This window comes from Myodes glareolus, chromosome 14 (assembly GCF_982192425.1).
Source record: "Myodes glareolus chromosome 14, mMyoGla1.1, whole genome shotgun sequence".
NCBI lineage: Eukaryota > Metazoa > Chordata > Mammalia > Rodentia > Cricetidae > Myodes > Myodes glareolus.
The window spans coordinates 76,835,384-76,857,890 of NC_142039.1; the positions used below are offsets into that span (position 1 = coordinate 76,835,384).

General features: G+C 46.0%; 1 protein-coding gene across 1 annotated transcript; it reads right to left on the bottom strand.

Moving 5' to 3' along the window:
* Window positions 1-834: 834 nt before the first annotated feature.
* Window positions 835-21,745, bottom strand: Fbp2 (fructose-bisphosphatase 2). The gene is made up of 7 exons (XM_048447631.3): window positions 21,478-21,745; window positions 17,951-18,113; window positions 16,207-16,299; window positions 10,998-11,138; window positions 5,792-5,929; window positions 3,634-3,753; window positions 835-1,240 (listed from the first exon to the last, which is right to left on the bottom strand). Exons 1-7 carry the CDS (start codon window positions 21,645-21,647, stop codon window positions 1,043-1,045), a joined length of 1,023 nt encoding a protein of 340 aa, XP_048303588.1. The 5' UTR covers window positions 21,648-21,745; the 3' UTR covers window positions 835-1,042.
* Between the last annotated feature and the right edge of the window lie 762 nt (window positions 21,746-22,507).

A 22,507-nucleotide genomic window follows, 5' to 3' on the forward strand; every position in this document is an offset into this window, starting at 1 on the left:
TCCTGAACTACTCTCATCTGAGAAATGATGAGTTAAGTAACAAATAAAAGATGCTTCATTCGGTCTCATAAACTGTGACAGATGTCTCTGCTTTGGGTCTGCCGTTCCTGTGGTGAGCCCACAAGGATTGTACAGTAAGTGCACGGCTGACAGACCTATTAGACAAATCAACGGGAATATGATCCTGTGGAGGACCCACATTCTGCAGAGCTGCAGGAATACTTGTCTTCTGGATAAGTCACTGTCAGCTCTGTGGAAATCTTGTGAAATCATGCACACACAGAGCAGCTATCATTCAAACAAGTTGATATTGTAGAGAAATAAGTACTTGTTTAGTCTTGACATAATCTAAGCAAAGGTAGAACCATTTGGCTCATTCATTTTTGTTAGACTCTAGGATCTCTTAAAATATTTCCCAAAACAATGAACATGCAAAAATTAAAAATGGTAAGCATTCAATTTAAGTATAAATTGTGTGTTACATCTGGATTTGCCAAAAGGTAACCACATTTTCAATGAATTACCATCCAATTTACAGACTGAAAAGGACTCAGTGAGGAACTCAGTATTTAGTAATTATGAGAATCCTAACTCAAAACCTGCCCAAAATAAACCACAAATGCTCTACTAATAATCAGCACATATGTAAGTCTGTGCATGCACTGTGTATATAGGCAGAGGAAGTAACTAAATTAAAACTTCGCGACACTCTTTCACTGTCATGTGTCTTTACCCTTGGGTGGCTGGGTAGATGCTGGATGTGCGTTAGGAGACTAGGTCACAGTCCTGCTTTGCCCATTTGCCTTGTCCATGACAGAAGACCCATGAAAGGGATTCTTTTCACATCCATGCTTTTATTTTAGCCCTTGGGCCGTATCTTCGCCTCTGACTTCTAAACCTGACTTCTAAACTAGCAGCAGGGTGATGCTTTAGTGACCTGGTACACTTGGCTTGTTCGCCTTTCCTGCTGTCTCTGTTGATCATTCATCTAACCCTTCATACAACGAAGTGCGAGGCCAGAAGTGGACTCATGAGTTCGGGCTCACGACCTGCCTGCCTGGTTTCTCTGCACACAGGCGAGGTACTCTTGCACATCCTCTGGGGATCCCAAAATGAGGGGGACTCGCTGGTGAATACTCTCTGGCTTCACATCCAGAACAGGCTGGGTGCCTGTGGTTGCCATGCCTCCTGCCTGCTCGATAATGTAGGCCACGGGATTGCATTCATACAGGAGCCGGAGCTGCAGAAAAAACGAGGACAGGTGCGTACGTTTTTAAAAAGGCCAGACAGCCCAAGGCATGCCCCTAGATACTGAGCGCAGCAAGAACTGCTGAGCTGTCTGTGTGACTCCCGAGCACGAGTGAAACATGATTAATGCAAACTCAGAGACAGACATTGGAGTTCATCCTAAAGACCTGAAAGGCAAAGCAACCAGCCACTGGCTCTTACCTCGACCTCAGTCTGAAATGGCGATCCTCCCTCCTGGAATCTCAGAATGAGACTGTGTCTGAGAGCTGTCTCCTCCCGTTTTATAATCCTCTGTAGGGCTAGGGTCAATGGTGTGCACCATTGGAGTAAAAGGTATGCATCACCTGGTTTCTATAGCAACTAGTGTGGCTACTGGGATTAGAGGTGTGTGTTACCACTGTCTGGTCTATAAGGCTGACCAGTGGTGCTGTTTTACGCTCTGATCTTCAGGCAAAGTTTATTTATTAAAATACAATTGAAAAGGCACTGCACAGGAGTGTTTCTCTGAGTCATCAGTCCCACAGGAGCCTGATGTATGAGCTGGTATCCACCTCTGGGTACCATGGACTGGTAAACCTCTCAGGAGGCACCACTGGCCCAATGAATCTGAAGCAACTTATCTATCTATCTGGTAACATCGTGCCTGTGCTGCCTCCTGTGGTTTTTCATTTGTTTGTTTTCTGACTTTAATTTATTTATTATTATTAGTGCTGCTGCTTCTGTCTCAAGAATATGCACAAAATGTCTTCTATCTGGGCCAAAGGGTCAGACATTCAAGAGACAGCAGGTTCAGACTCCAGGAGAAATACTTAAGATGCCTTTGCCGGAGACTCTGACAGTAGCAGGAACCTGACAGAAGACAGAAGAGTTAACAAGCGTGGGCACACATGGGAACTATTTTACCCCTAATCCTCCCCTGGAGGGACACTGGCAGCCCACTCTGGAGTAGCAGTTCAGCAGGGAGGTCTGAATCCTAGGCGCTTCTAGGATTTTCCACTTTCCTCCTCCCCTTCTTTGTCTTGGGTACTTGAGGACAGGAAGGAGGGTTTAAATGTTGAGATGTAATCAGACTGTAATCAATTTGTCAGTTCAGATACATTTTAAAAACTCAACATTAGCACATAATGAACTTTTGTGGGGTAAGGACCTCAGATACTGCTGTTATACCCAACTGGCCTTCAGAGCAAAAACTTCATGGTGCTTTGACTTTCAGGCCTTGTGGTCTCCTTTTCTGGTAGGTTTTTTTTTTTTTAAGATCTGTCACAATTGTAACAGTCAAGCGCACAAGACAGATACGTGTGTGCACATATACATGCTTTTGCACACAGATGTGGTCACAAAGGGCTAAAGTATGGAGATCATGAACTGAGGGTACCTCCAATGTGGACAATGAACACATCTGTACATAGAACTGCTTCTGTGTTTAGGACACATTTGTGTAATCATATGTGAACATTTTTGGATTCTCTTATAGTCATTTTAATAGCATGTCTACCTTCTGGAATTAAGCATGTGTCAGGTGTGGGTTTGGTCAAGAGCTTCAGATCATCCACACAATCTCACTGGGTAGTCTGCTGTGCCTTTCTTTCCTGTGACCCTCTTCTGCAGACTTCTCCATTGTCCTGAGCTCAGCAGGTTGGTAAATGTGAGCTGAGCACTCACACAGAAAAATGCCAGACACACAAGCTTGTGCGTATGACAATTTTCATTCAATCTCACAGAGTGTTATAGATATCTTTGCTGTGAATCTGGCATTCCAATGATGGAAATCTCAACATTCAACTTGGATGATGCATAATACAGACTTCTGTTGGTGCAATTTCTGTGGCTGGCCAAAATTCAGACTCATTTCTGTGGACAGTTCTTGCCATGATGGGAGAATGTGGATAACAAGGTTCCTACTGGATAGGGACTGTTTCCATCTGAATGGAAGTTTTATTCTGAATTCTCATGTGTAGCTCAGGCATGTGCAAACCCTCCTAGAATAAGTGCAAGACCGTGCTTACATTTTCTCTGTGAAGTAGGCTGATGCCCTGGGAGCCTATGAAAGCATGGGACTCTAGAGAAAGTGGGAGATGAACACATGACTACAGAAGTGGGAAATGACCTTGTGACTGCAGCAAGCAATGGGCCTGAGGCCAGAGGAGCAGAGGGCTCATAAGACTTGCCCGTCTTAGTCACGTTAGCCCTTTCTTCCCCAAACCTACCGCAGTTTCAAAACTTACTCAGAGGGACAAGCCTATTCCTCTTCCTCTGAGCTCTGAAGGAAACACATGACCAGAAGCAGTTTAGTAACCATAACAGTAGCCACAACACTGTAGCAGGAGCAGAAGAATCCCAATAGCTCACTGACTATCATGGCAGTCAGTGGACACAGGAAGTTACCTTGCCCTTAGGACTTTTCTGATTGGCTGGGTACATAAAGATTCCTCCATAGACCAGGGTGCGATGCACATCAGCCACCATGGAGCCCACATACCTGGCCCCGTAAGGTGCACTGCCATCCTATAGGACAAAAAAGAGGAGAGATGAAAACTACCAGCCCACATACCTGGCCCCGTAATGTATACTGCTACCCTATAGGATAAAAGAGTCAAGAGATGAGAACCATCCAATTTAGCAGCCAGCCTGCACCATGCCAAGGTTAGAAGCCCAGTTAGCACCCAGATGGCAGCTCACAACTATCTGCAGCTCCAGTTCTAGGGTATCCAATACCCTTTCCTAGGGCATCCACTCTCCTCCATTGGCAAAGGTGTGTGTGCAACTGGTACGTGCAGGCCAGATACCCAAAACATAAAATAAAAATAAGCATTTTTAAAAATTACTCAAAAACCAAAGACTATGTGGGACAGGGAGGATAGTTAAATTGTACAAGTGCTTACATACAGAAGTTCATCCCCCAAAATCCACATTAAAAAGTGGGGCATGGGGATACATGCTTGTAATCATAGTGCTGAGGTAGTAGAGATGGGTGGATTCCGGGGACCCACTGGCCAGCTAGCCTGGTCTTCTTGGTAAGCTCTAGACCAATGAGACATGCCATCTGGAAGAACAGGTGAAGAACACCCAAGGTACATTTAGATCTAAACACACACACACATCAGGGGGAAGGAGGTCAGGGCGGGGAGGAACTGTGTGTTACACTGTCTGGAAAAACAGGTGAATAGTGCCCAAGGTATCTTTAGGTCTAAACACACACACACACACACACACACACACACACACACACACAGCAGGGGGCAGGGGGGCAGGGCAGGGGAGAAACTGTGTGTTACGCTGTCTGGAAAAACAGGTGAGTAGTGCCCAAGGTATCTTTAGGTCTAAACACACACACACACACACACACACACACACGGCGGGGGGGGGGGCAGGAGGGTAGGGCAGGGAAGAAACTGTGTGTTACGCTGTCTGGAAAAACAAGTGAATAGTGCCCAAGGTATCTTTAGGTCTAAATACACACACACACACACACACACACACACACACACACACACACACACACGGCGGGGGGGAGGGAGCAGAAGGGCAGGAGAACAGGGCAGGGGAGAAACTGTGTATTAAGCTGCTGGAAAAACAGGTGAATAGTGCTCAAGGTATCTCCAGGTATAAACACACACATTCACACACACAGAAAGAGAAAAGGAAAAATCGTATGTGTGTGTTGAGCAGGTAGACATTGTTCTTGTCATTCCCCCCTAAATAACACTGTAGGGAGGTGTGAATGTAGCTCAGTGCTCCCGTGAATTTGCAGAATATGTGCAAGAACCTGAGTTGGAGCCCCAGAATCATGAGCAGTAACAATAACACAGAACATCCTCTGTTAATGTGAGTCCCTGATTAGACAGACTGCAAACTAGTCTCCTGTTCTGGGATATTTTGATTGTACTCTGATACTCCTGAGACTGCCAATAAGGTTAAACCTTGAATAAGAGGGTCGAGTCAACATTCAGCTGGCCAGAATTAATCATAGTTTTTGGCAGACCCAACTTGGGATAGAAAGACACATGAAGGAATAGGGAGGGGCTTAGAAAGATTAGCAGGCCTTTTCAATCTGGAAGTGTGGAAAGGCAGGGTCGGCTGATAGTTCCTCCTTTGTTCTTTGGATCTATCAGGTTTTTATCTCAAATCTGACTCCTGAGTTTTATTTAAAATATAAGTAACTGATTTATCTGGTGTGTCAGACTCCCAGATGTGATCATATTTTATCTTAAAGCATAGATGGCTGGGTATTCAGAATCTATAGATTACAACTTGGCAAACAGATGGCCTGAGAGTAGTTCTGACTGAAGTTATGAATTTTAAAAATGTGACTTCTTGACAAATTCCCAGAGGGACTGAACTGGGGAGTATAATTTTTAATATGTAATTTTCAGGTACAAAGAAGATTGATGGTTTATGAAGAAGAGAAGAATCCATCAAACTCAGGTAGACCAGAGCTGTACACAGTGACATCAACCCCTTTAAAGAGACAAAGGTGTCATTCACGTAGCTCACCACTGAGACGGCCTGCTCCCTGCTGTTGTCCCAGGCTCTCTTCACTCACCTCGGGGAATTTCTTCTTCTGCACGTACTCAGTGGTGGCAGCATCGAAATACTTGGCATAACCCTCATTGAGGCTAAAAATTTTCCCTTTCTTCTTAATCCTGATGTCTTTTTCCACCAGCACAAATTCTCCAAGAGCCTGGAGCGAAAAGAGACTTCAGAAAGGTGAGCCAGGCCAGGGAAAGGAAGCTAGTATCACACCACACAACAGTCAGGAGGAGCTAGAAGAACAGCCTGCTGGGAGAAACTTGGGCTTCCCTGGGGCCATCTGGAACCTGCCATGTGGTGTTTTCATAAGTGATAGGAAGAATAAAATTATATGCCCAAGCAACAATGGAATAAGAAATAAAAACAGATCAAAGGGAAGAGGCCATGATAATTTTTTCTTTATGTGGATTTTTTTGTCAACATCATTTCTAAGCAACCTATCTGAATTAATCCCCAAATTCTCTGCCCCATTTTAATACCTTCAGGGCACCAATGAAAGAAAGAAGCTAAAAAGAGATAAAAGAGAGACACAGTTTAACCATCAGTTTGTGGTCCTTTACTCTGTTAATGAGTCTGTCTTGAAAACCATTACTATTTACTGATTTCTATCAGTTTGTGGTCCGATTATTATGTTAATGAGTCTGTCCTGAAAACCATTTTACTGATTTCCTGACATCATTTACCAGGAGAAAAGAAGAAATGCCTTGAATTCCTTACTGGATTTACTCCACAAAAGGAGAAAAGTGGACAAAAACTAAACAAATTCTCATAATTGTTAATAAAACTGTGGTCACGACCCCACAGTACCTGCAGAGTATCCCTCAATCGTCTCCCCATCTGGCTCTGGTTGTCTCCTCCCTCGGGACTGATGCAGCGGGTGTTGTCTTAAACATCTCTGTCTGCAGGGTCTGGGGACCACACCTGTGCTGATGCTGGAGGTGGCTTGAAGAATGTGGGAATGAGGTGAGGGTTCACGGCTGGAAGCCGGGCTAGAAGCTGCCCAAGGAATATCCACCAGCTTCACTCCCCAAGTACACAGACAAAACTATGCTGGCCTTGTCAGACAGAGACTAGGAAGCTCAGCAACTACAGAGATATCTACCCCGTCCTCTCTACACAGTGGAGCAAAGCCTGCTTCCTTCTCTGAGAGTCTCTGTATGCTCCTCAACATTCCTGCCTGCAAGATACTAGATGAAGACACCTGGTCCTGAGTTTCACCCACATCTAGACAACACTCATCCAGAACGGGCCTCTTCCTCCTCAAATCCCCCGGAGATCACCAAACAAGTGTCTTAATAAGCCCATCCAGCTCCTTTCCACAAATCTTCCTCCTTGTCAAAGAAACCCAGCTTCTTTTTATTCTAAGTAGCAAGTCTTCACCGTTCGTAGCCTGTAACTCCTGGCCATCACTCAGTCACTATGTGTGTCTTTGCTTCATGGCAGCCTGATGTTTAGTTCACTTCCTTTGTTTGTGTGTGTGTTCATGTATGTGTGCGGTGTGTTCATGTGTGTGCACACCTGTGTGTTCATGTCTATGCATTTGTGTGTACATACATGTGTGAGTTCATACGTGTCTACATACCTATGTATATGTTCATACCTGTGTGAGCACTCCTGTTCATGTGTGTCTGTGGGAGGGTTGTATGCACATATATGTGTGTGTGTGAACCTGTGTCTAGATATGTTCACATATGTGCACATCTGTGTGTTGGTGTGTTCATGGGTATACACAATTGTGAGTGGGTGTGGACTACCTCAGGTGTCAGTCCTTGCCTACTACAACATTGTCTGAAGATGGTCTCCCTGCTCAGCACTGTGTCTGCCAGGCTAATTGGTTCATGAGTTTCCAGAGAGTTTTCTGTCTCCACCCCACACCCCCAGGAGAGGTGAATCACAGATGCCCGCCTGTAGGCAGAATGTTCTGTCTCACCAGCCAGCTCCCATATAACCACACAGAGACTTAATAATTATAAAAGCTCAGCAGACAGCTTAGACATATTGCTAACTAGCACTTACAACTTAATTTAAACCCTCAGTCAGCATGCTGAAACAAGACTTGGGCATTTACCTACCCTCTTGCATGTCTCGCTCCCTCTCTGTCTGGCTGGTGACTCTGCCTTTCTTCTTCCCAGAGTTCTCTCTCTCTCTCTCTCTCTCTCTCTCTCTCTCTCTCTCTCTCTCTCTCTCTCTCTCTGAGGGACAATATTATACATTGTGTGATGGCCAGGCTTTCAGGCCAGTTCACACCTGACCACACAGAAGGTGGTCAGCTGGCCTTCCAGACAGGATGTGGCCATCCTAAACAAAGGGTCAGGATCCTAAACAAAGGGTCAGGATCCTAAACAAAGGGTCAGGATCCTAAACAAAGGGTCAGGATATGCTAATGCTGCTCGGCTCCTTCTTTGTGATTTGGAGGATGTCTGGGATAGAGATGTTAATTTGGGCTACATGACAGAGCTGGCATACAGAGCAGGAAGATAGGGAGACATGACAAAACGGGCAGAGAAAGGTGTGGACATGACCAGAGTCATTCTCCCGGTCACCCAGGAAAGAGAATGCTAATGAATTTCTTCCTCAGCTTATGTTTTGGTATAAAAGCTGTTTGAAGAATAAACGCAGCTGTGAATTTTCAGGATGTGAACTCAGGATTTCATGAGGGATCCCTGAAAACACCCTCCCGATAAAGCCATGTGAGTTGTGTCTTTATTCCCACGCCTCCCCTCTGGTACAGAGAAATTATTTATGGTCAGACTGGCACTGGACCCCGACATCTCTCTGGCTCTCTGGCCTATACCTCCTCCTGTTTAGCTATTTGCTATTTAGGTCTTTATCAAACCAGTGAGGGAAACACATCTTCACAGTGTACACAAAGATTATTCCACAGCACCTGCACTGTGTCCACCTTTTATAAGGGTGCTGGGGATCTGAACTCAGGTCCTCATGCTTGATAACACTGAACCATCTATCCAGTCCCTAGATTCACCCTTTAAGGGAACCCTAACTTTATCTTAAAAAGTTCATTTCTTCCAGGTGTGCTGGTGTTAGCTAGACAAGCTCACACCACTACTAGCACTCAGAAGGCTGAAGTAGGAGGACCATGACTTTGAGGGCAAGGTGGATTATATAGTGAGAGCCCATCTCAAAAGAAAGGTGTCCTTGAGCCAGGTGGTGGTGGCTCATGCCTTTAATCCCAGCACTCAGGAAGGCAGGGGCATGTGAGTTTGAGGTCAGCCTGGTCTACAAGAGCTATTTCCAGGACAGCTAGGTCTGTTACACAGAGAAACTCTGTCTCAAAAAACTAAAAGGTGTTCTCCTTAAATTTTAGTTTAAAGTCTCTCATTCTAGCCTCTTTAGTCCAAAGTCAGGGGTGTGAAATACTCGGAAAGTTAGATAATCCTCCCCAGTTCTTGACACTGAGCAGGAGGCACATAACCAGTGTATGGCACCAAGACCTGGCTGGGCGAGATTCAAGTCTCCTCCTGCCCTTCCTGCCTTGTGTTCCTCTGGACCTGCTCTCTGTTTCTCTTTCAGACACAGAGACAGTCTCATGCTGACCTCTGTCCAGGCTGTCATGGTGTCAGGCAGAAAGCAGATGATTACCTAGAGTCCTCAAGTTGGCTCTGTTTGCCCAATGGCCTCCAGATCGTCTTTAGAATGTTGTAGAAGGTATCTGGCTTGTAGTCAAGGGCAGGTTGGTCAGAATTCAGCCAGTCACTTACATGACCTTGGACAAGCTCCTTCCTATCAATCACTGACTCACTGTGCCTTGCCTGCCTCATCAGAAGACTGGAACAAACAGGAACGATGGAGTGTCCCTCTTAGGGCTGCTCTGACTTGTGTGGGTGGAAGCTGCTTAGAACCGGTGCCTCGCCACCACGTAGCTGGTGCTGCCTACTGTTGGCTAGAATTTTAGGACAGTTTTCAAAAGGGTTTTGCCCAAAGGTCATGTGTATGAAGCACAGAATTCCTCAGGAGAAGCCAGGATGTCAGCAAACTGATGCAGGAAGGAGGCTGGGTCTGCAGGGTCAGTAAGTGATGAGCTTTACATCTGAAGTGTGACTGGGTATCCATACCATGCAGCCTGTCCTGTTGACTGATTGGGGTTATCATTTGTGAGTTCCTTTATCACTTTGGAGTATTCACGTTGTTCCATAAATACTTCCAAACCTGAGTTAAAGTGAAATGTTGGATTTCTCACTAAAGTAAATACTGGAATCTCTGAAGCAGTCTTTGGTCACAGTTTTGGATTTTTGCGAGAGCTTCGTGTCTTCAGCAAAGCACCTTGCAACTGATAGGTGAAGTTTCCAGCATTTAAAGGAGAAATTCTATAATTTGGAAATAGTTTTAAATTTTTTTCTCTGTTTTAATCTTCATACCTCACAAAAGCTTTACCTTCCTTTTCAAAATTCAGCCTTTACCCAGTTTTTGGCCAGGACTATGTTCTCACAATTTTCATCTGTCCAAAGACCATGCCTCTTCCTTTCCTACTGTGGGACATTCCACCATCATGAACAGTGTGAAGAATAACACAGCACTGGAAGGGACCATTTTCCATCCATCACTCTCCACACTGTGGAATGGGAATCCTTGCACATTGGGGGAAATCCTCCACACCCTTGCTGCCCACAGGGAAAAAAATCTATCCAGGTGGGTCTATTTTAATTAATATTTTAAATAATGTAAAACTCCCTGTTTTCATTCACACTGGTCATACTTCAAGTGTTTGGTCATCACAGAAGTGAGAGGCAGTGGGCTGGGCAGTCAGGGAACAGAGCCCATTATCCCATAGAGAGTCAGAAACAGCACTGCTCTAAGGATCTGGACATTGGTCTGGGATTATTACATCACGGTCGTCTGTAAGCCACACGGGCTGAATGCATTTGTGGAAAGAAACTCTTCTCCAGAAGCAAAAGGAGGCTGAGTGTCCTCACCAAAAAGAAAGAAGAAATGTTGGAAGAGATATATTAACATTATTTAGACATTGGGGACCTTACATGGGACCCACTGGATGTGAACAGTTTTGTGTTTTTAATGTGTCAGTTGAAATAAATTTATTTATACAAAACATTACACGAAGTTCTCCGTGTTTTCCATGATATAGTTCTCTAACTCCAAAATCAAGTGCTCAAACTGATCAAAATTCATTCCAAGGAATAAGAATTCAAACACAGAAGTCCATGGAGTCCCCAAGAACAAATGCCACTGCATTCAATACCTACCGGGTCCAGCATGAAGAGATCCACTCCTTGCCCTGTGGAAAGAGCCACCAGGGTTGCACTGCCATAGAGCGCATAACCGGCAGCCACAATATTGCGACCAGGCTGCAGGGCGTCCTTCTCAGAAGGCTCATCCTCTGTGGTCTGTGGAAAAGAAGAAGAAACCCTTCACCAGGGGCTGCACCTCAGAGCTCCTGAAACCATGAAAAGGAACCATACTCAGAGAGGTAAAACTTTTCAAAAACCCTGTAGCCCTTACCTCCTTCACCTGAATGCAGTTGCTTCACATAGCTCAGCTAGTAAGGAAAACTGAGATTTGTTCTCCCATCTTCATATACTTGGCTACCTTTTGGGTAGAAGCATCCTTAACCCCAACGGTTCACATGTTAAGCAAAGGCTTGGTCCCCAGTCAATGGAACTATTTGGAAACACGGAAACTTGACAATGTTGTACCTAAAGTTCCACCCTGTCTTCATTAGTGTTTTTGCAATTTACATTTTTGTTAGAAACATTGTCAGAAGAGACACACAGAGGAAGGAGGACACTGGGGTTATGTCTTTGATGGTTCTCTCTTGCCTCTCTCTGTGTCTCTCTCTGGCTCCTGCCCTCCATTAGATGAAGAATCTCCTTCAGCACATACTCCCACTACCATGATGTCTGTCCAAGGTCATGGGACCAAGCAACCATGGATTTGGTCACCACGATGGAAAGATAATGCAGCTGCCTCATGTTTAAACTATACGTTTTTTTCTCTTTTATTATTTTCATTGAGCTATACGTTTTTCTCCACTCCCCTCCCTTCCTTCCCTCTCCCCTTCTACCCTCTCCTGTGATCCCCACACTCCAAATTTACTCAGAAAATCTTGTCTCTTTCACCTTCCTATGTTAAACTGTCTATTTTGAAAAAGTCTTCACTTCAGTGGTTGGCATGCTGCATTTCATGGTTGTGTATGGACAAAATGGGGCTGACTCGGGGACAATGGTAAAGCTGCAGCAAATGCATCCAGAGGCAGTGAGTGGCTGGCTCACGAACAACTCAGACTGAGCCAAAGCAAAGGCTGTTCTTGGGTCTCTCTGAAGGTTGCATCCTGTCAAGAGCACTGGAAGATGCTCTAGCCATCCCCTTTGCCACCACCACAAGCCATGTCCTTACCCACTACAATGATCTTTACTCAGCAGCACTGCAAGGTAGAGACAACATTATTATCTCCACGCTACAAATGAAGAGTTTTGTAATTGAAGTCAATAATCAAAAAGCTCACACAACATCATGTAGCATGTGGTGCTGAAATATTTCGGTTGATAGAAACTTAGAAGCCATGAGTATTTCCTCCTTGGCGTGTTTTTCACATGTATGTGTGTGCATCGGTGGAAAGAGGGTGTGTGTGTACGCACGCACACACACATGTATGTGCTTGTACAGATATGTAGAGACGAGAGGACAACCTCAGGCTTATCTACCTCCTTTGAGACAAGGTCTCCCTCTGGTCTGGAGCTCATCAATTAGGCAACACTGATAGCCAACAAGCCCCCTAGGGATCTGTCTATCTCCACTGCCCTAGCACTAAAATTTCAAGCACATTCCACCGCACCTGGTGTTTATATGTGGGTCCATGGGGCTACATTCAGGTCTTCAATTTTGTAACTAATACACTTTTGCCTACTGACTGTGGCCCCAGACCCAGAACAAGCCCTGACATACTAATTTTATGATTTAGTGTTCCATATACCCAATGGTATAATCAAACATATCATCATTGACACCCTAGCACACCTTCACTGGTGTGCTTGGAGTGTACTTTTCTTTTGAAATATCACTTGACGAGACCCATGGTTACTTGGACTGGCCATCAAGCCTGTATTTTATTTAAAATTTAAGGCAAAATTTCTGTGTCCAAGTCCATCTAAATTCTAGCATAAAGGCTACATGTCATGAATAGCAATACTCATTCGGTTCCAACACAGTTGGTCTCCAGATGTTAACAGCTGCAACGATGGTGTTGGGGAACCCACGTGAATTAACATCCTGCCATTACTGACTCAGTGAGTTAACGCTCCTTCCCTGTCCTTCCACTGTCCCTCGGTCAAACGGTCACAGTGTTATCTGTAACCACTTCCTGGGACGGAGGCAAAGGCCAGCCCAAATATGGTGGTTGTCAAGTCAACACATCTGGGAAGACAGGACCTCCATCAAATAAGCATGTGGGCGTGTCTATGGGATGTTCTCCTGACTGCTAACTGATGGAGGAGGAGCCAGCCCGCTGTGAGTGGCACCATCCCCACGCAGGTGAGCCTAGGTCTTATAAGCACTATAGTAAGGCAAAGAGGAGTGGGCTTCGTTTCTTATCTCCAGGTTGTTGTAACCTGCTGGCCTGGCCTATCACCTGAGTATCCTGTCCTTTTAAGAGACAAACCCCGCCCACTTAAGTCTACCCCCTTTCCTCTCCAGCCTGCACCCTTCTTCTGAAGAGGCAGCTTCTGCCTTTCTTTCTTCCCCTTAATCCCCTTTCCCCTTCTTCTCTTTCTCTCTCTCCCCTTCTCCCCACCCTATAACTCCTTTCTCTTATGCCATTCCCAATACCCAATACTAAATAAACTCTATACACAAGCTCTCTCTGCATGGTGTACCAGTCTGTCTCCCACACACCAAGAGACCCATGCATCACCCGCATCATGAATGATAACACAGGTTTCTACCTTGAGTTCCTATCTTAACTTCCCTTGGTGACACTGTAAAATGTAAGACGGAATGAACCCTTTCCTCCCAAGTTGCTTTTGGACAGTGTTTTATCACAGCAATAGCACTGGAAGTGAGGTGTGGGGAAGAGTGATGTCCAAGAAAACAATATGAAAAGCCACCCAAAGATACACCTGGGTGTCTCTCTTCACGCTGTAGGTCATACTTCCTTTCTCTTCATGCTGTAGGTCATACTGTCTTTCTCTTCACGCTGTAGGTCACACTGTCTTTCTCTTCACGCTGTAGGTCATACTGTCTCTTCACACTGTAGGTCACACTGTCTTTCTCTTCACGCTGTAGGTCATACTGTCTTTCTCTTCACACTGTAGGTCATACTGTCTTTCTCTTCTCACTGTAGGTCATACTGTCTCTTCACACTGTAGGTCACACTGTCTTTCTCTTCACGCTGTAGGTCATACTGTCTTTCTCTTCACGCTGTAGGTCATACTGTCTTTCTCTTCACACTGTAGGTCATACTGTCTTTCATTCTTCCTAGAAGCGAAGCCCCCTCACTTCTTCATCTCAGTGTCCCTTAACCTTGAAACATTTTCCTGTTCTTCCACTGTTCTTCTTATACTGCTCCTTCAGAGTTTGCAGTCTAGAGGGAACACCAGCAAGGCACATGGAATGTGGGGATTCCATTACAGGAGTACAGACAAATACTGTCTGGATTGTGAGGCCTGGTGTGAAATTTATGGTTATGCTGGCTCTTCATAGGCCAACCCTTAAGATTCCCTCTGTTGTTAAGCTTGTAAGGTAAACAGAATGGCCCCAAGGCTACGTAAACTCCCAGGCTCTGTATGTCGCATTATAGACCAAAAAGAAATAAATAAATAAAACAGATTTTTGCCTGTATGATCAGGTGTCTTCATTAGGGTTTCTATTGATATGAAGAGACACCATGACCATAGCAACTCTTACAAAGAAAACATTTAATTTAGTGGCTTTCGGTGCAGAGATTCAGTCCATTATAGTCATGGTGGGACATGGCAGTACACAGGCAGGCATGGTGTTGGCCAGATAACTGAGAATCTACATCTTGTGAAGGTACCAAGAAGCAGTCTGAGACACTGGGTGTGGCTTGAGCATATATGAGGCCTCAAAACCTACCTCCATAGTGACACACTTCCTCCAACAAAGCCACACCTCATAACAGCGCCATTCATTTTGGGGGCCATTTTCTTTCAAACCACCGCATCGTGGTTATAGATTTAAAATAGGAAGGTGACCCTGGGTTGTCCTGATAATATTAGTCCAGTCTCATCAAATGAAAAGTTGAGCTCATTTGGCTTCCAAGGGAAGAGTGTGTCGATGGTGGGGGGGGCAGCTTAGAGATTCGAGAGAGAGACTTGGAGTATTTGTGAACTCTGAAACTGAAGAAGTCACACACCAAAACACACAGGCAGCTTCTAGAAGCTGAAAAGGACTCCTAGCAAAGAGATCAATACCTCCAGCCTACTACAAAATGGAACTGGACCCCACCATCAACCTAAACCCACTCCCTAAGCTCACCCAGAAGCAAATTCTCTCCACTCCTCACCCCAGCTTCCAGATACTAGAGATCAGACTGGATGATTTATGGGCCCTAAGCGGATAACACTGCCAAGCCTTGTCTAGTTTAGAAACAGATAATCAGTAGGTGTTTTAAAGCCTCCAAGAGGGTGATAAACTACCACAGCAGTAACAGGAAACCAATGCAAGCTGGGGTCCCTACTTGCTTGCTCATGGTAGCCCATGTCTAAATCCCCGCATTCAGGGGCACCAGGCAGGAATATTGCAAGTTCAAAGCCAGCTAGAACTACCTACCAAAGCTATATTGACAAAGGAGAATCCAGGTTCAATTTCCAGCACACACATGGTAGCTCACAACCATCTACAACTCCAGTTCCAAGGAACCTGACACCCTCACACAGACACACATTCAGGCAGAACACAAATACATATGAAATTAAAAAAAAAGAGAGAGAGAGAAATAAATAAATAAGATCCTTTAGAATCCGGGAACTTTTTAAGTGCCAGCAGAGACCATGCAAGGCAAACTCTACACCTGTTCTGGTGCTGGAGGCCAGAGTCAAATTGCAGGTGCTCAAAAGCATATAGTGTAAAGTCATGTGTAGGTGATGGGTACAAGGAGAGTAAGAAACAAAATGAATTTTGTGTTCATCCCTAAAACAACTCATTATGTATTTACAAATATTCTAAAACCTGAAACCCCAATACTCCTGGTTCCCCTGCACTTTGGATAAAGGATGTCCAGTCTCTGAACAAAACAAGGTCCCATGGGAGTCCTGCCATTTTGCCCTCCCCAGAGATGCTAGGAGAAGGCAGATGGAGAGTGGAGAACCCTGGCAGGGGGTTGCTATGTTTCTGGAGCTGCCTGTAGTGCTGTGTCTAGTGAGTGGAGGAAAAGATAGGCCTTCAGGCTCAGCTGTCAGTCTCGGAACTATTTGGAAAGATGCCAGCTTATCTACTCACCTTTCTGTAGATCGCAAATATGGTTCCGATGGAGGCCAGGCAGTCAATGTTCGAAGATCCATCCAGGGGATCAAAGCAGACCACATATTTCCCCTAAATCCCAGAGAAAAGCACCCAGTCAGCACACCTGCCCATCACCACAATGGCATGTGACCGATATCTACACTAACGAGAGACTTAGACCCATGGACTCCCTGTTTCTTCATTCCTGAAAGCCACTGCTTATGGGCATAGCTCCACAGGTGTGTGTGTGTGTGTGTGTGTGTGTGTGTGTGTGTGTGTGTGTGTGTGTATGTGTGTGTGTGCATGTGTGTGTGATGTGCTGGAAAATGCACTAGGGATCACGTGCTGCGGGGCTCAGGTGGTGGAACTGATGTTCAAGCTCCAAAACACGCTACACAGGCAAACATGCACATACGTGTGGCAAGTGCCATGTGGGTAATTTAAGCAGGTGGTGGATAGAAGGCAGGCAAAGCTAACATCTGAGGATAGACCTGGCTGGGAATCTGATAATAAACCTGGCCAGAAATGATAGACCTAGCTGGGAAAACAGGCACATGAAGAACTAGGCAGAAGAAGAATTCCAGGCAGGCAGATGTTCAACTGTTCCTGGCATAGAAAGTAGGTTAGGATACAACCGAAATCTAATATGCAGGAGTGATAGATACCGGTGGAGAGAGCTGAGAAGCACACCAGTTGAAATTTAAAGCTGAAGATGGCAGGTGTGATGTGGGTTATGACAAATGGGTAAAGGGCTTAATAAATTTGGCTTTACTCATCTTCTCAGCTCTTCTTCCAATTACAAAGAAACCACCACCACCACCCCGGCCCATCCCTGTGTGTGACAAGGACCAATAGGTCAGCACAGAACATAGAGCTTTTGGTTTCTCTTTTGCTGTCATAAAACACTCTGGCCCAAACCAGTCTTGGGCAGAAAGAGTCACAACCCACCATCAAAGGAAGCCCATGCATGACCCCAAGGCAGGACCTGAAGCAGAAACATGGAGCAATGCTGCTTACTGACTTGCAGTCCTCATGGCAGGCTCAGCCTGCTTTCCTATGAACCAAGGACTGTCTTCCCAGAGAGGGCACAGCCCACCATAGGCTGGCCCTCACACATCAACATGAAAGTAAGAAAATGTCCACAAGCTTACCCATGAGCCAATCTGATGGCGGGAGTTCCTCAACTGTGGCTCCCTCTTCCCAGGTGACTCAGTTGGGGTCGTGTTGACAAAAACTAACCAGAACAATACTGTGATTGAGTGTTGGTTGCATTTTTGGCCACTAGAAACTTCACTCTTTCACAAATTGTTGTGAATTCAGTGAATGTAAGCCTTCTCCCTGCACCGGCTAACTCTGCCAAGAGCATGGGATCATCATCAATTGTTCCCTGGATTGGTCTACCTCCTCCAACAAATCCCAGTCCTCTTGAGGACATGTGTAGTGAAGGCCATAGCTAAGAAATAGTGAGGGACCGAATCAGAGAGTGCACTGTATAGCTCCTCCCCAAAGGAAGACAAAGAAGCCAAGGCCTGTTTAATGATGCACTAAATGACAAGTACCCCAAATGATTTAAAAACACATAAGATTTCCACCTAGAGAACTGAGAAACCCTGTTTCCAGAAAACACATTTCCCAAAATAGAAGAAAATCTGGGAAAAAGACTAAGCAAGATAACCGCGCTCTCATTCCAGTAGCACCATCTACTGACGACACAGGGTACTGCAGCCCACCGGGGACTCACCCTCTTCTCCTTGGCTGTGATGACTGCCTCTTTATTCTCTTCAGAGACTAGAACGCAGGTGCTGTAGGAGGACTGGAGCATGTTGATGACCAGGGAATTGGAGAGCACGTCCAGTTTCTTCACTTCATCCCCTGTCACGTTCACACTTCCTGCAATTCCGTACCTAAGAAGATAGCGTGCGTTAAGTCATTGAAGGAGTTGTAATTCCAGTAAAGAATGCCCAGGGACCAAATCAACAGTACACCTACCCTCCTTCCACGCCTCTGCCATCTCGAAATTATAAATATATAGGTAGTGTGTTATGACTCAAAGAACTGTCACTCAACATGACTTCCTTTGCACCTTGGGGGCATTGTCGTATTTCCTTGGTCTCCTAGGGAAATTGACAGAATTCAGCCTCACGAAAATGCAAGCCCCTGCTTGGCGCTTGAAACTAGAGAGGATGGGAGAGCCCCTAAAATCACACCCATCATGGTAACTACAGATACCATAGCTTTTCTACTCTGGAACACCAAGCTTCAGCCTTAAACATCCCCAGAGTCTTGTGTCTCAGAACAATAATATACAGCCATCCCCTCTCATGCCTCACCTGTTCAGGGTGTTCCCAAAAGCCTCAGTCTCACCTCACTCTGTACTACTTTAATTTTGTTGTCCATTTGAAACAAACCAGATTCATCTAGGAAGAGGAAACCTCAACGGAGGTTCACAAGATCGGCCTGTGGGAATGTCCACCAGGCATTTTCTTTATTACTGACTGATGTGCGGGTCCAAGCCAACTGCGTGTGCGCTGTCACCCCTGAACAGGAGGTGCTGGGTTCTATTTTTTTTAAAAAAAAAAAAAAAGCAGCTGAGTAAGCCACGAAGAGCAAGCTAGTAAATGGCTTTCCTCTGTGGTCTCTGCTTCAGTTCCTGCCATACAGTTCCTGCTTTGAGTTCCTGCTCTGGCTTCTCTCCATGCTGGACTCCATACTGGAAGGTGACATATACTTTTTCCTCCTCCAAGTTGCTTTTGATCATGGCCTTTACCACAACAGGGGAGCTAACTAGCCAACAGCCTCCGTGTCTCCACCTACCACTCCAGCAGTAAGACTGTCAAATCCTGCCTGGGCTGCTCTAGTTCCACCAGCATAGACCCCTGTTTCGTCTGCCCCACTCCACCCAGGTATCTGTTCCTCTCCTTACCTCTGCTCCTGCCATCCCCAAAACATGATGTTTGCTGCTAATCTTCCTAAGTACCTTAAAAACCCTCCATGTCCCATGTCTGCACCAGGCACACCTCTGGAGTACCCTCATGGTGGAGGACATCCTTCTGTACCATCTACTTGCTAAGAACAAGAGCCATGTCTTGCTGTCTGCATTTCCATAGTCTATGCACAATACACATTTACTGCAGTATGGAGAAAGGAAGCCTCTTACCCTCTTCTGTATATTTTAATTCCACTTGTTTGTTGAAGAAATCCTCAGGTGATGTAAACAGGTGGCTCAAGTTGAGAACCACTGATGGACCGTAATTACCTACGGCAAATACATTCCCTCTCCTCGTTGACTTACAGCCCCCCTTCCACTTCACCCCCATCCTGAATTTGATGTAGGGTATGATGAGCCTTGGAAATAACCCTGGTAGCATGACCTCAAAGGCTGTTACCCCTTGGTTTAAGACAGAAGTATGCAAGCCAGTAACGACAGGCACAATAAAATTGGGTTATTTTGCATCAGGATCACAGCCTCGTGTGTAAAAATGAGCCTTGGTGCAGCTCCTGCTGCCGAATAAAGAACTGGGCAAATGTCCAGCCTGCAGCCCGTAGGCCATGTGCATCCCAGGACGGCTATGAACGTAGTCATCTGTAAACCACAGTGTGCTGTCAGAGTGCCAAAAGCCTGGACACACCCACACGGGACAAAGCCAGGACACCTGCAGTCCCTGTCTCCTCAGCTGTGGTTGCTATCTGTGAGGGGATAGGTTTTATCCTCTGTGAGGAGCCCACCCAGGGGCCTAGGGCCCAGACTAAAGCCGTTTCTAGGGTGGTGCCTGCCACCTAGTGGTGAGTCGCCACATAGGCCAGGCTTCAAATTTCTTGCAGTCTGGGCTTGGAACCATGGTAGCTAAGTGGGGGCACTTCTTGAGTGTTTACCACAGGCCTGGCGCTGTGAGAACTGTCCTCACAATAGCTTACTAACCCTTACAACAACCCTGTGAGTTACGGCGGTTAGTACCTCCTCAGTTCACAAACATGGAGGTCTCAGCAAGAAAAATCCATTGTCCACAGCCACAAGGTAATGGAAGCCAAGTTAAATAAAACGCTTAACTATCTAGCCCCTAAGACCCTTTTGGTAGGACACTAAACCACGGAGAAGCGGTTGCACCAGGTAGGTAAGAGCCCTGCCAAGGCAGCAGCTGTGAAGTTGAGAGGCCTGCCCAGAGGAGCGGTAAAAGTGTGGGTGAGAGTCCTGACAGGTCACAGGCAGCCACCCTAATTATAGCAGAGCTGGGACACAGGAGAGGCAGAGATGCTATCTAATATCACTCAGGGTGAGCGTCATGTGTGTAGGCAACTCACATTCTGGAAGCGTATTCTTAAAGGCAGAGTTTGGCCGTTCTGCCAAGTGAGGTAACAATACAGTTAAGGGTAGGAGAAGGAGACAAGCGTCTTCAATGTGGATCCCACTACCAGTCCTTAACACTCATATACTGAGCTCGTTAATTTGATGACGGCATTTATGATATTAACGCTGTCACAATTTGGGGGTTAAAGGGAATCTGTTGGCTCTTCATTTGGGGGGTTTGCTAGCCGACCCTATTCCATCCCCAAAACATGTAGGTCTCTTCAGCTTCCAAGAGAGCCTTCACCGGAATTACTGCAATCAAAACAGAAGCCCAAAGGAAGTTGGTTTCTTTTCATCATGGTTTAAAACCAGAGCCCTGGCAGTGGCCCCCAGCTGCTCCAGCATGAACTTGGCCTCATTCTGCAAACGAGAACCAATCAGAGGCATTCTGCTTTGCCTGCCCCAGCCCAGCATGACCAGATTCTCACACTCTACATGAAGATGAAGAAAACAGACACCTTCCATGGCAGCCAGAGCCCTGAAAATCTGTGTTCTGGTCTCTACCTCCCACCCTACTGGCAGATGTCATGACAACCAAACACTTGTGCAGGAAAATGGCACCAAACACACTTTAAAGTCCCAGTAAGAATCTGTCCATGCAAATATAAACCATGAGAATTCAATATAAGTTTGGGGGCAACAAGCCACTGTGTTATCATTATAATCGGTGATTATAGGAAAAATCTCACTTTTCTCCATAGCTGGTCACTAAGTATTTTTTTTTTCCCTTTTCTGGCAAAATATGCCAAAGGCTGCCTTATCAAAGCAGACACAAAGGATTTAAATGCAGCATCCTTGGGGCGCAAAAGGCAAATTAGCTTTAGACCGGGTTTCTACTGCCAGCGGCTGTGGATCTCACACCCGGGCCTGAGCCTGGGGCTCTGGGCAGCTGTGCCTGCGCGTGCATGCTCTCCGGGACTCACAGGTTAGCCAGGCCCGCCTTGCGCACAGCCGAGGAGATGGCTTTGATGGCAGTCAGCATGGAGTTGAGCAGCTGTGTGAGCTCCCCAGTCCCTTTGGCCTGCCGCCCTTTTTCCATAACGTAGCGGGTCAGGGTGAGCATGTCTGTCTCAAAGGGGCTTCTGTCCGTCATTGTGGCAGGTGAGGCCTCAAAACCTCCTGACAGGAATCTTTGCTTTCTTGGGGCAGCAGCCTCGCAGCCTGCACGCTGAAGAGACACCCGTGCTGACTGCCAGGGCCCAAGGGAAAAGTGCCCCAGCCCACGTGACTCGGATAGCTGGACAAGCCCTTAAGGAAACTTCCCTGGCCTCCCCGATGGTGGCAGCTGGCACAGCACAGTATGCAGGCTGTAAATAGAACAGCCCTGCTGGGAAGGACTGCCTCGTTCTCTGTGTGAGCACCTCTCTTTGAAGATCCCGAGAAGTCACGCTCAGCCACAGGTGAGAGGAGAGAAAACCAGTTAATAAGAATGACTCACAAAATCCTCTTATGTGGACACAAAAAGTGTTCTCTGAAGATCGCTGCTACAGAACCTCATTGGGATTCCCAGAGGGCAGACTGGCAAAACCTTATCTAGGGCATAGGTCACATAACAAACAGCAGCCCTGGGAGGGCTGTGCAAGGATTCTTTCCGGTTTATTTCCGCTAAGCATGGACAAGAGGGATGTTTGTGGGAGGTACCTAAGACTGGAAGATAAACATAGCATTCCTAGCAAAGTGTCTGGTCCCAGGGTCGATTCATCAGTGTATCTGAATTTTTAATTTTAAAAGTATTTGTCTGAAAAGAAACATCAGGGCTGAAAGAAACACAGGCTCGGGCTTCACAGCACTGGCTGCTCTTGCGGAGAATCTGAGTTTGATTCCTAGGGCCTACTTTGGTGGTTCGCAACCATCTCTAACTCCAGTTCCAGGGGGTCCAATGTCCTATTCAGACTTCCAAGGGCACCAAGCATATCAGTGGTGTGCACACATACATGCAAGCAGAACACTTAT

Coding starts and splice junctions, on each gene's coding strand:
- Fbp2 (XM_048447631.3), bottom strand. CDS start 21,647: ATGACGGACAGAAGCCCCTTTGAGACAGACATGCTCACCCTGACCCGC. Junction 18,114..21,477: donor AAGGCGGGCCTGGCTAACCT/GTGAGTCCCGGA, acceptor CTATCTTCTTAG/GTACGGAATTGCAGGAAGTG. Junction 16,300..17,950: donor TCACAGCCAAGGAGAAGAGG/GTGAGTCCCCGG, acceptor TCTGGGATTTAG/GGGAAATATGTGGTCTGCTT.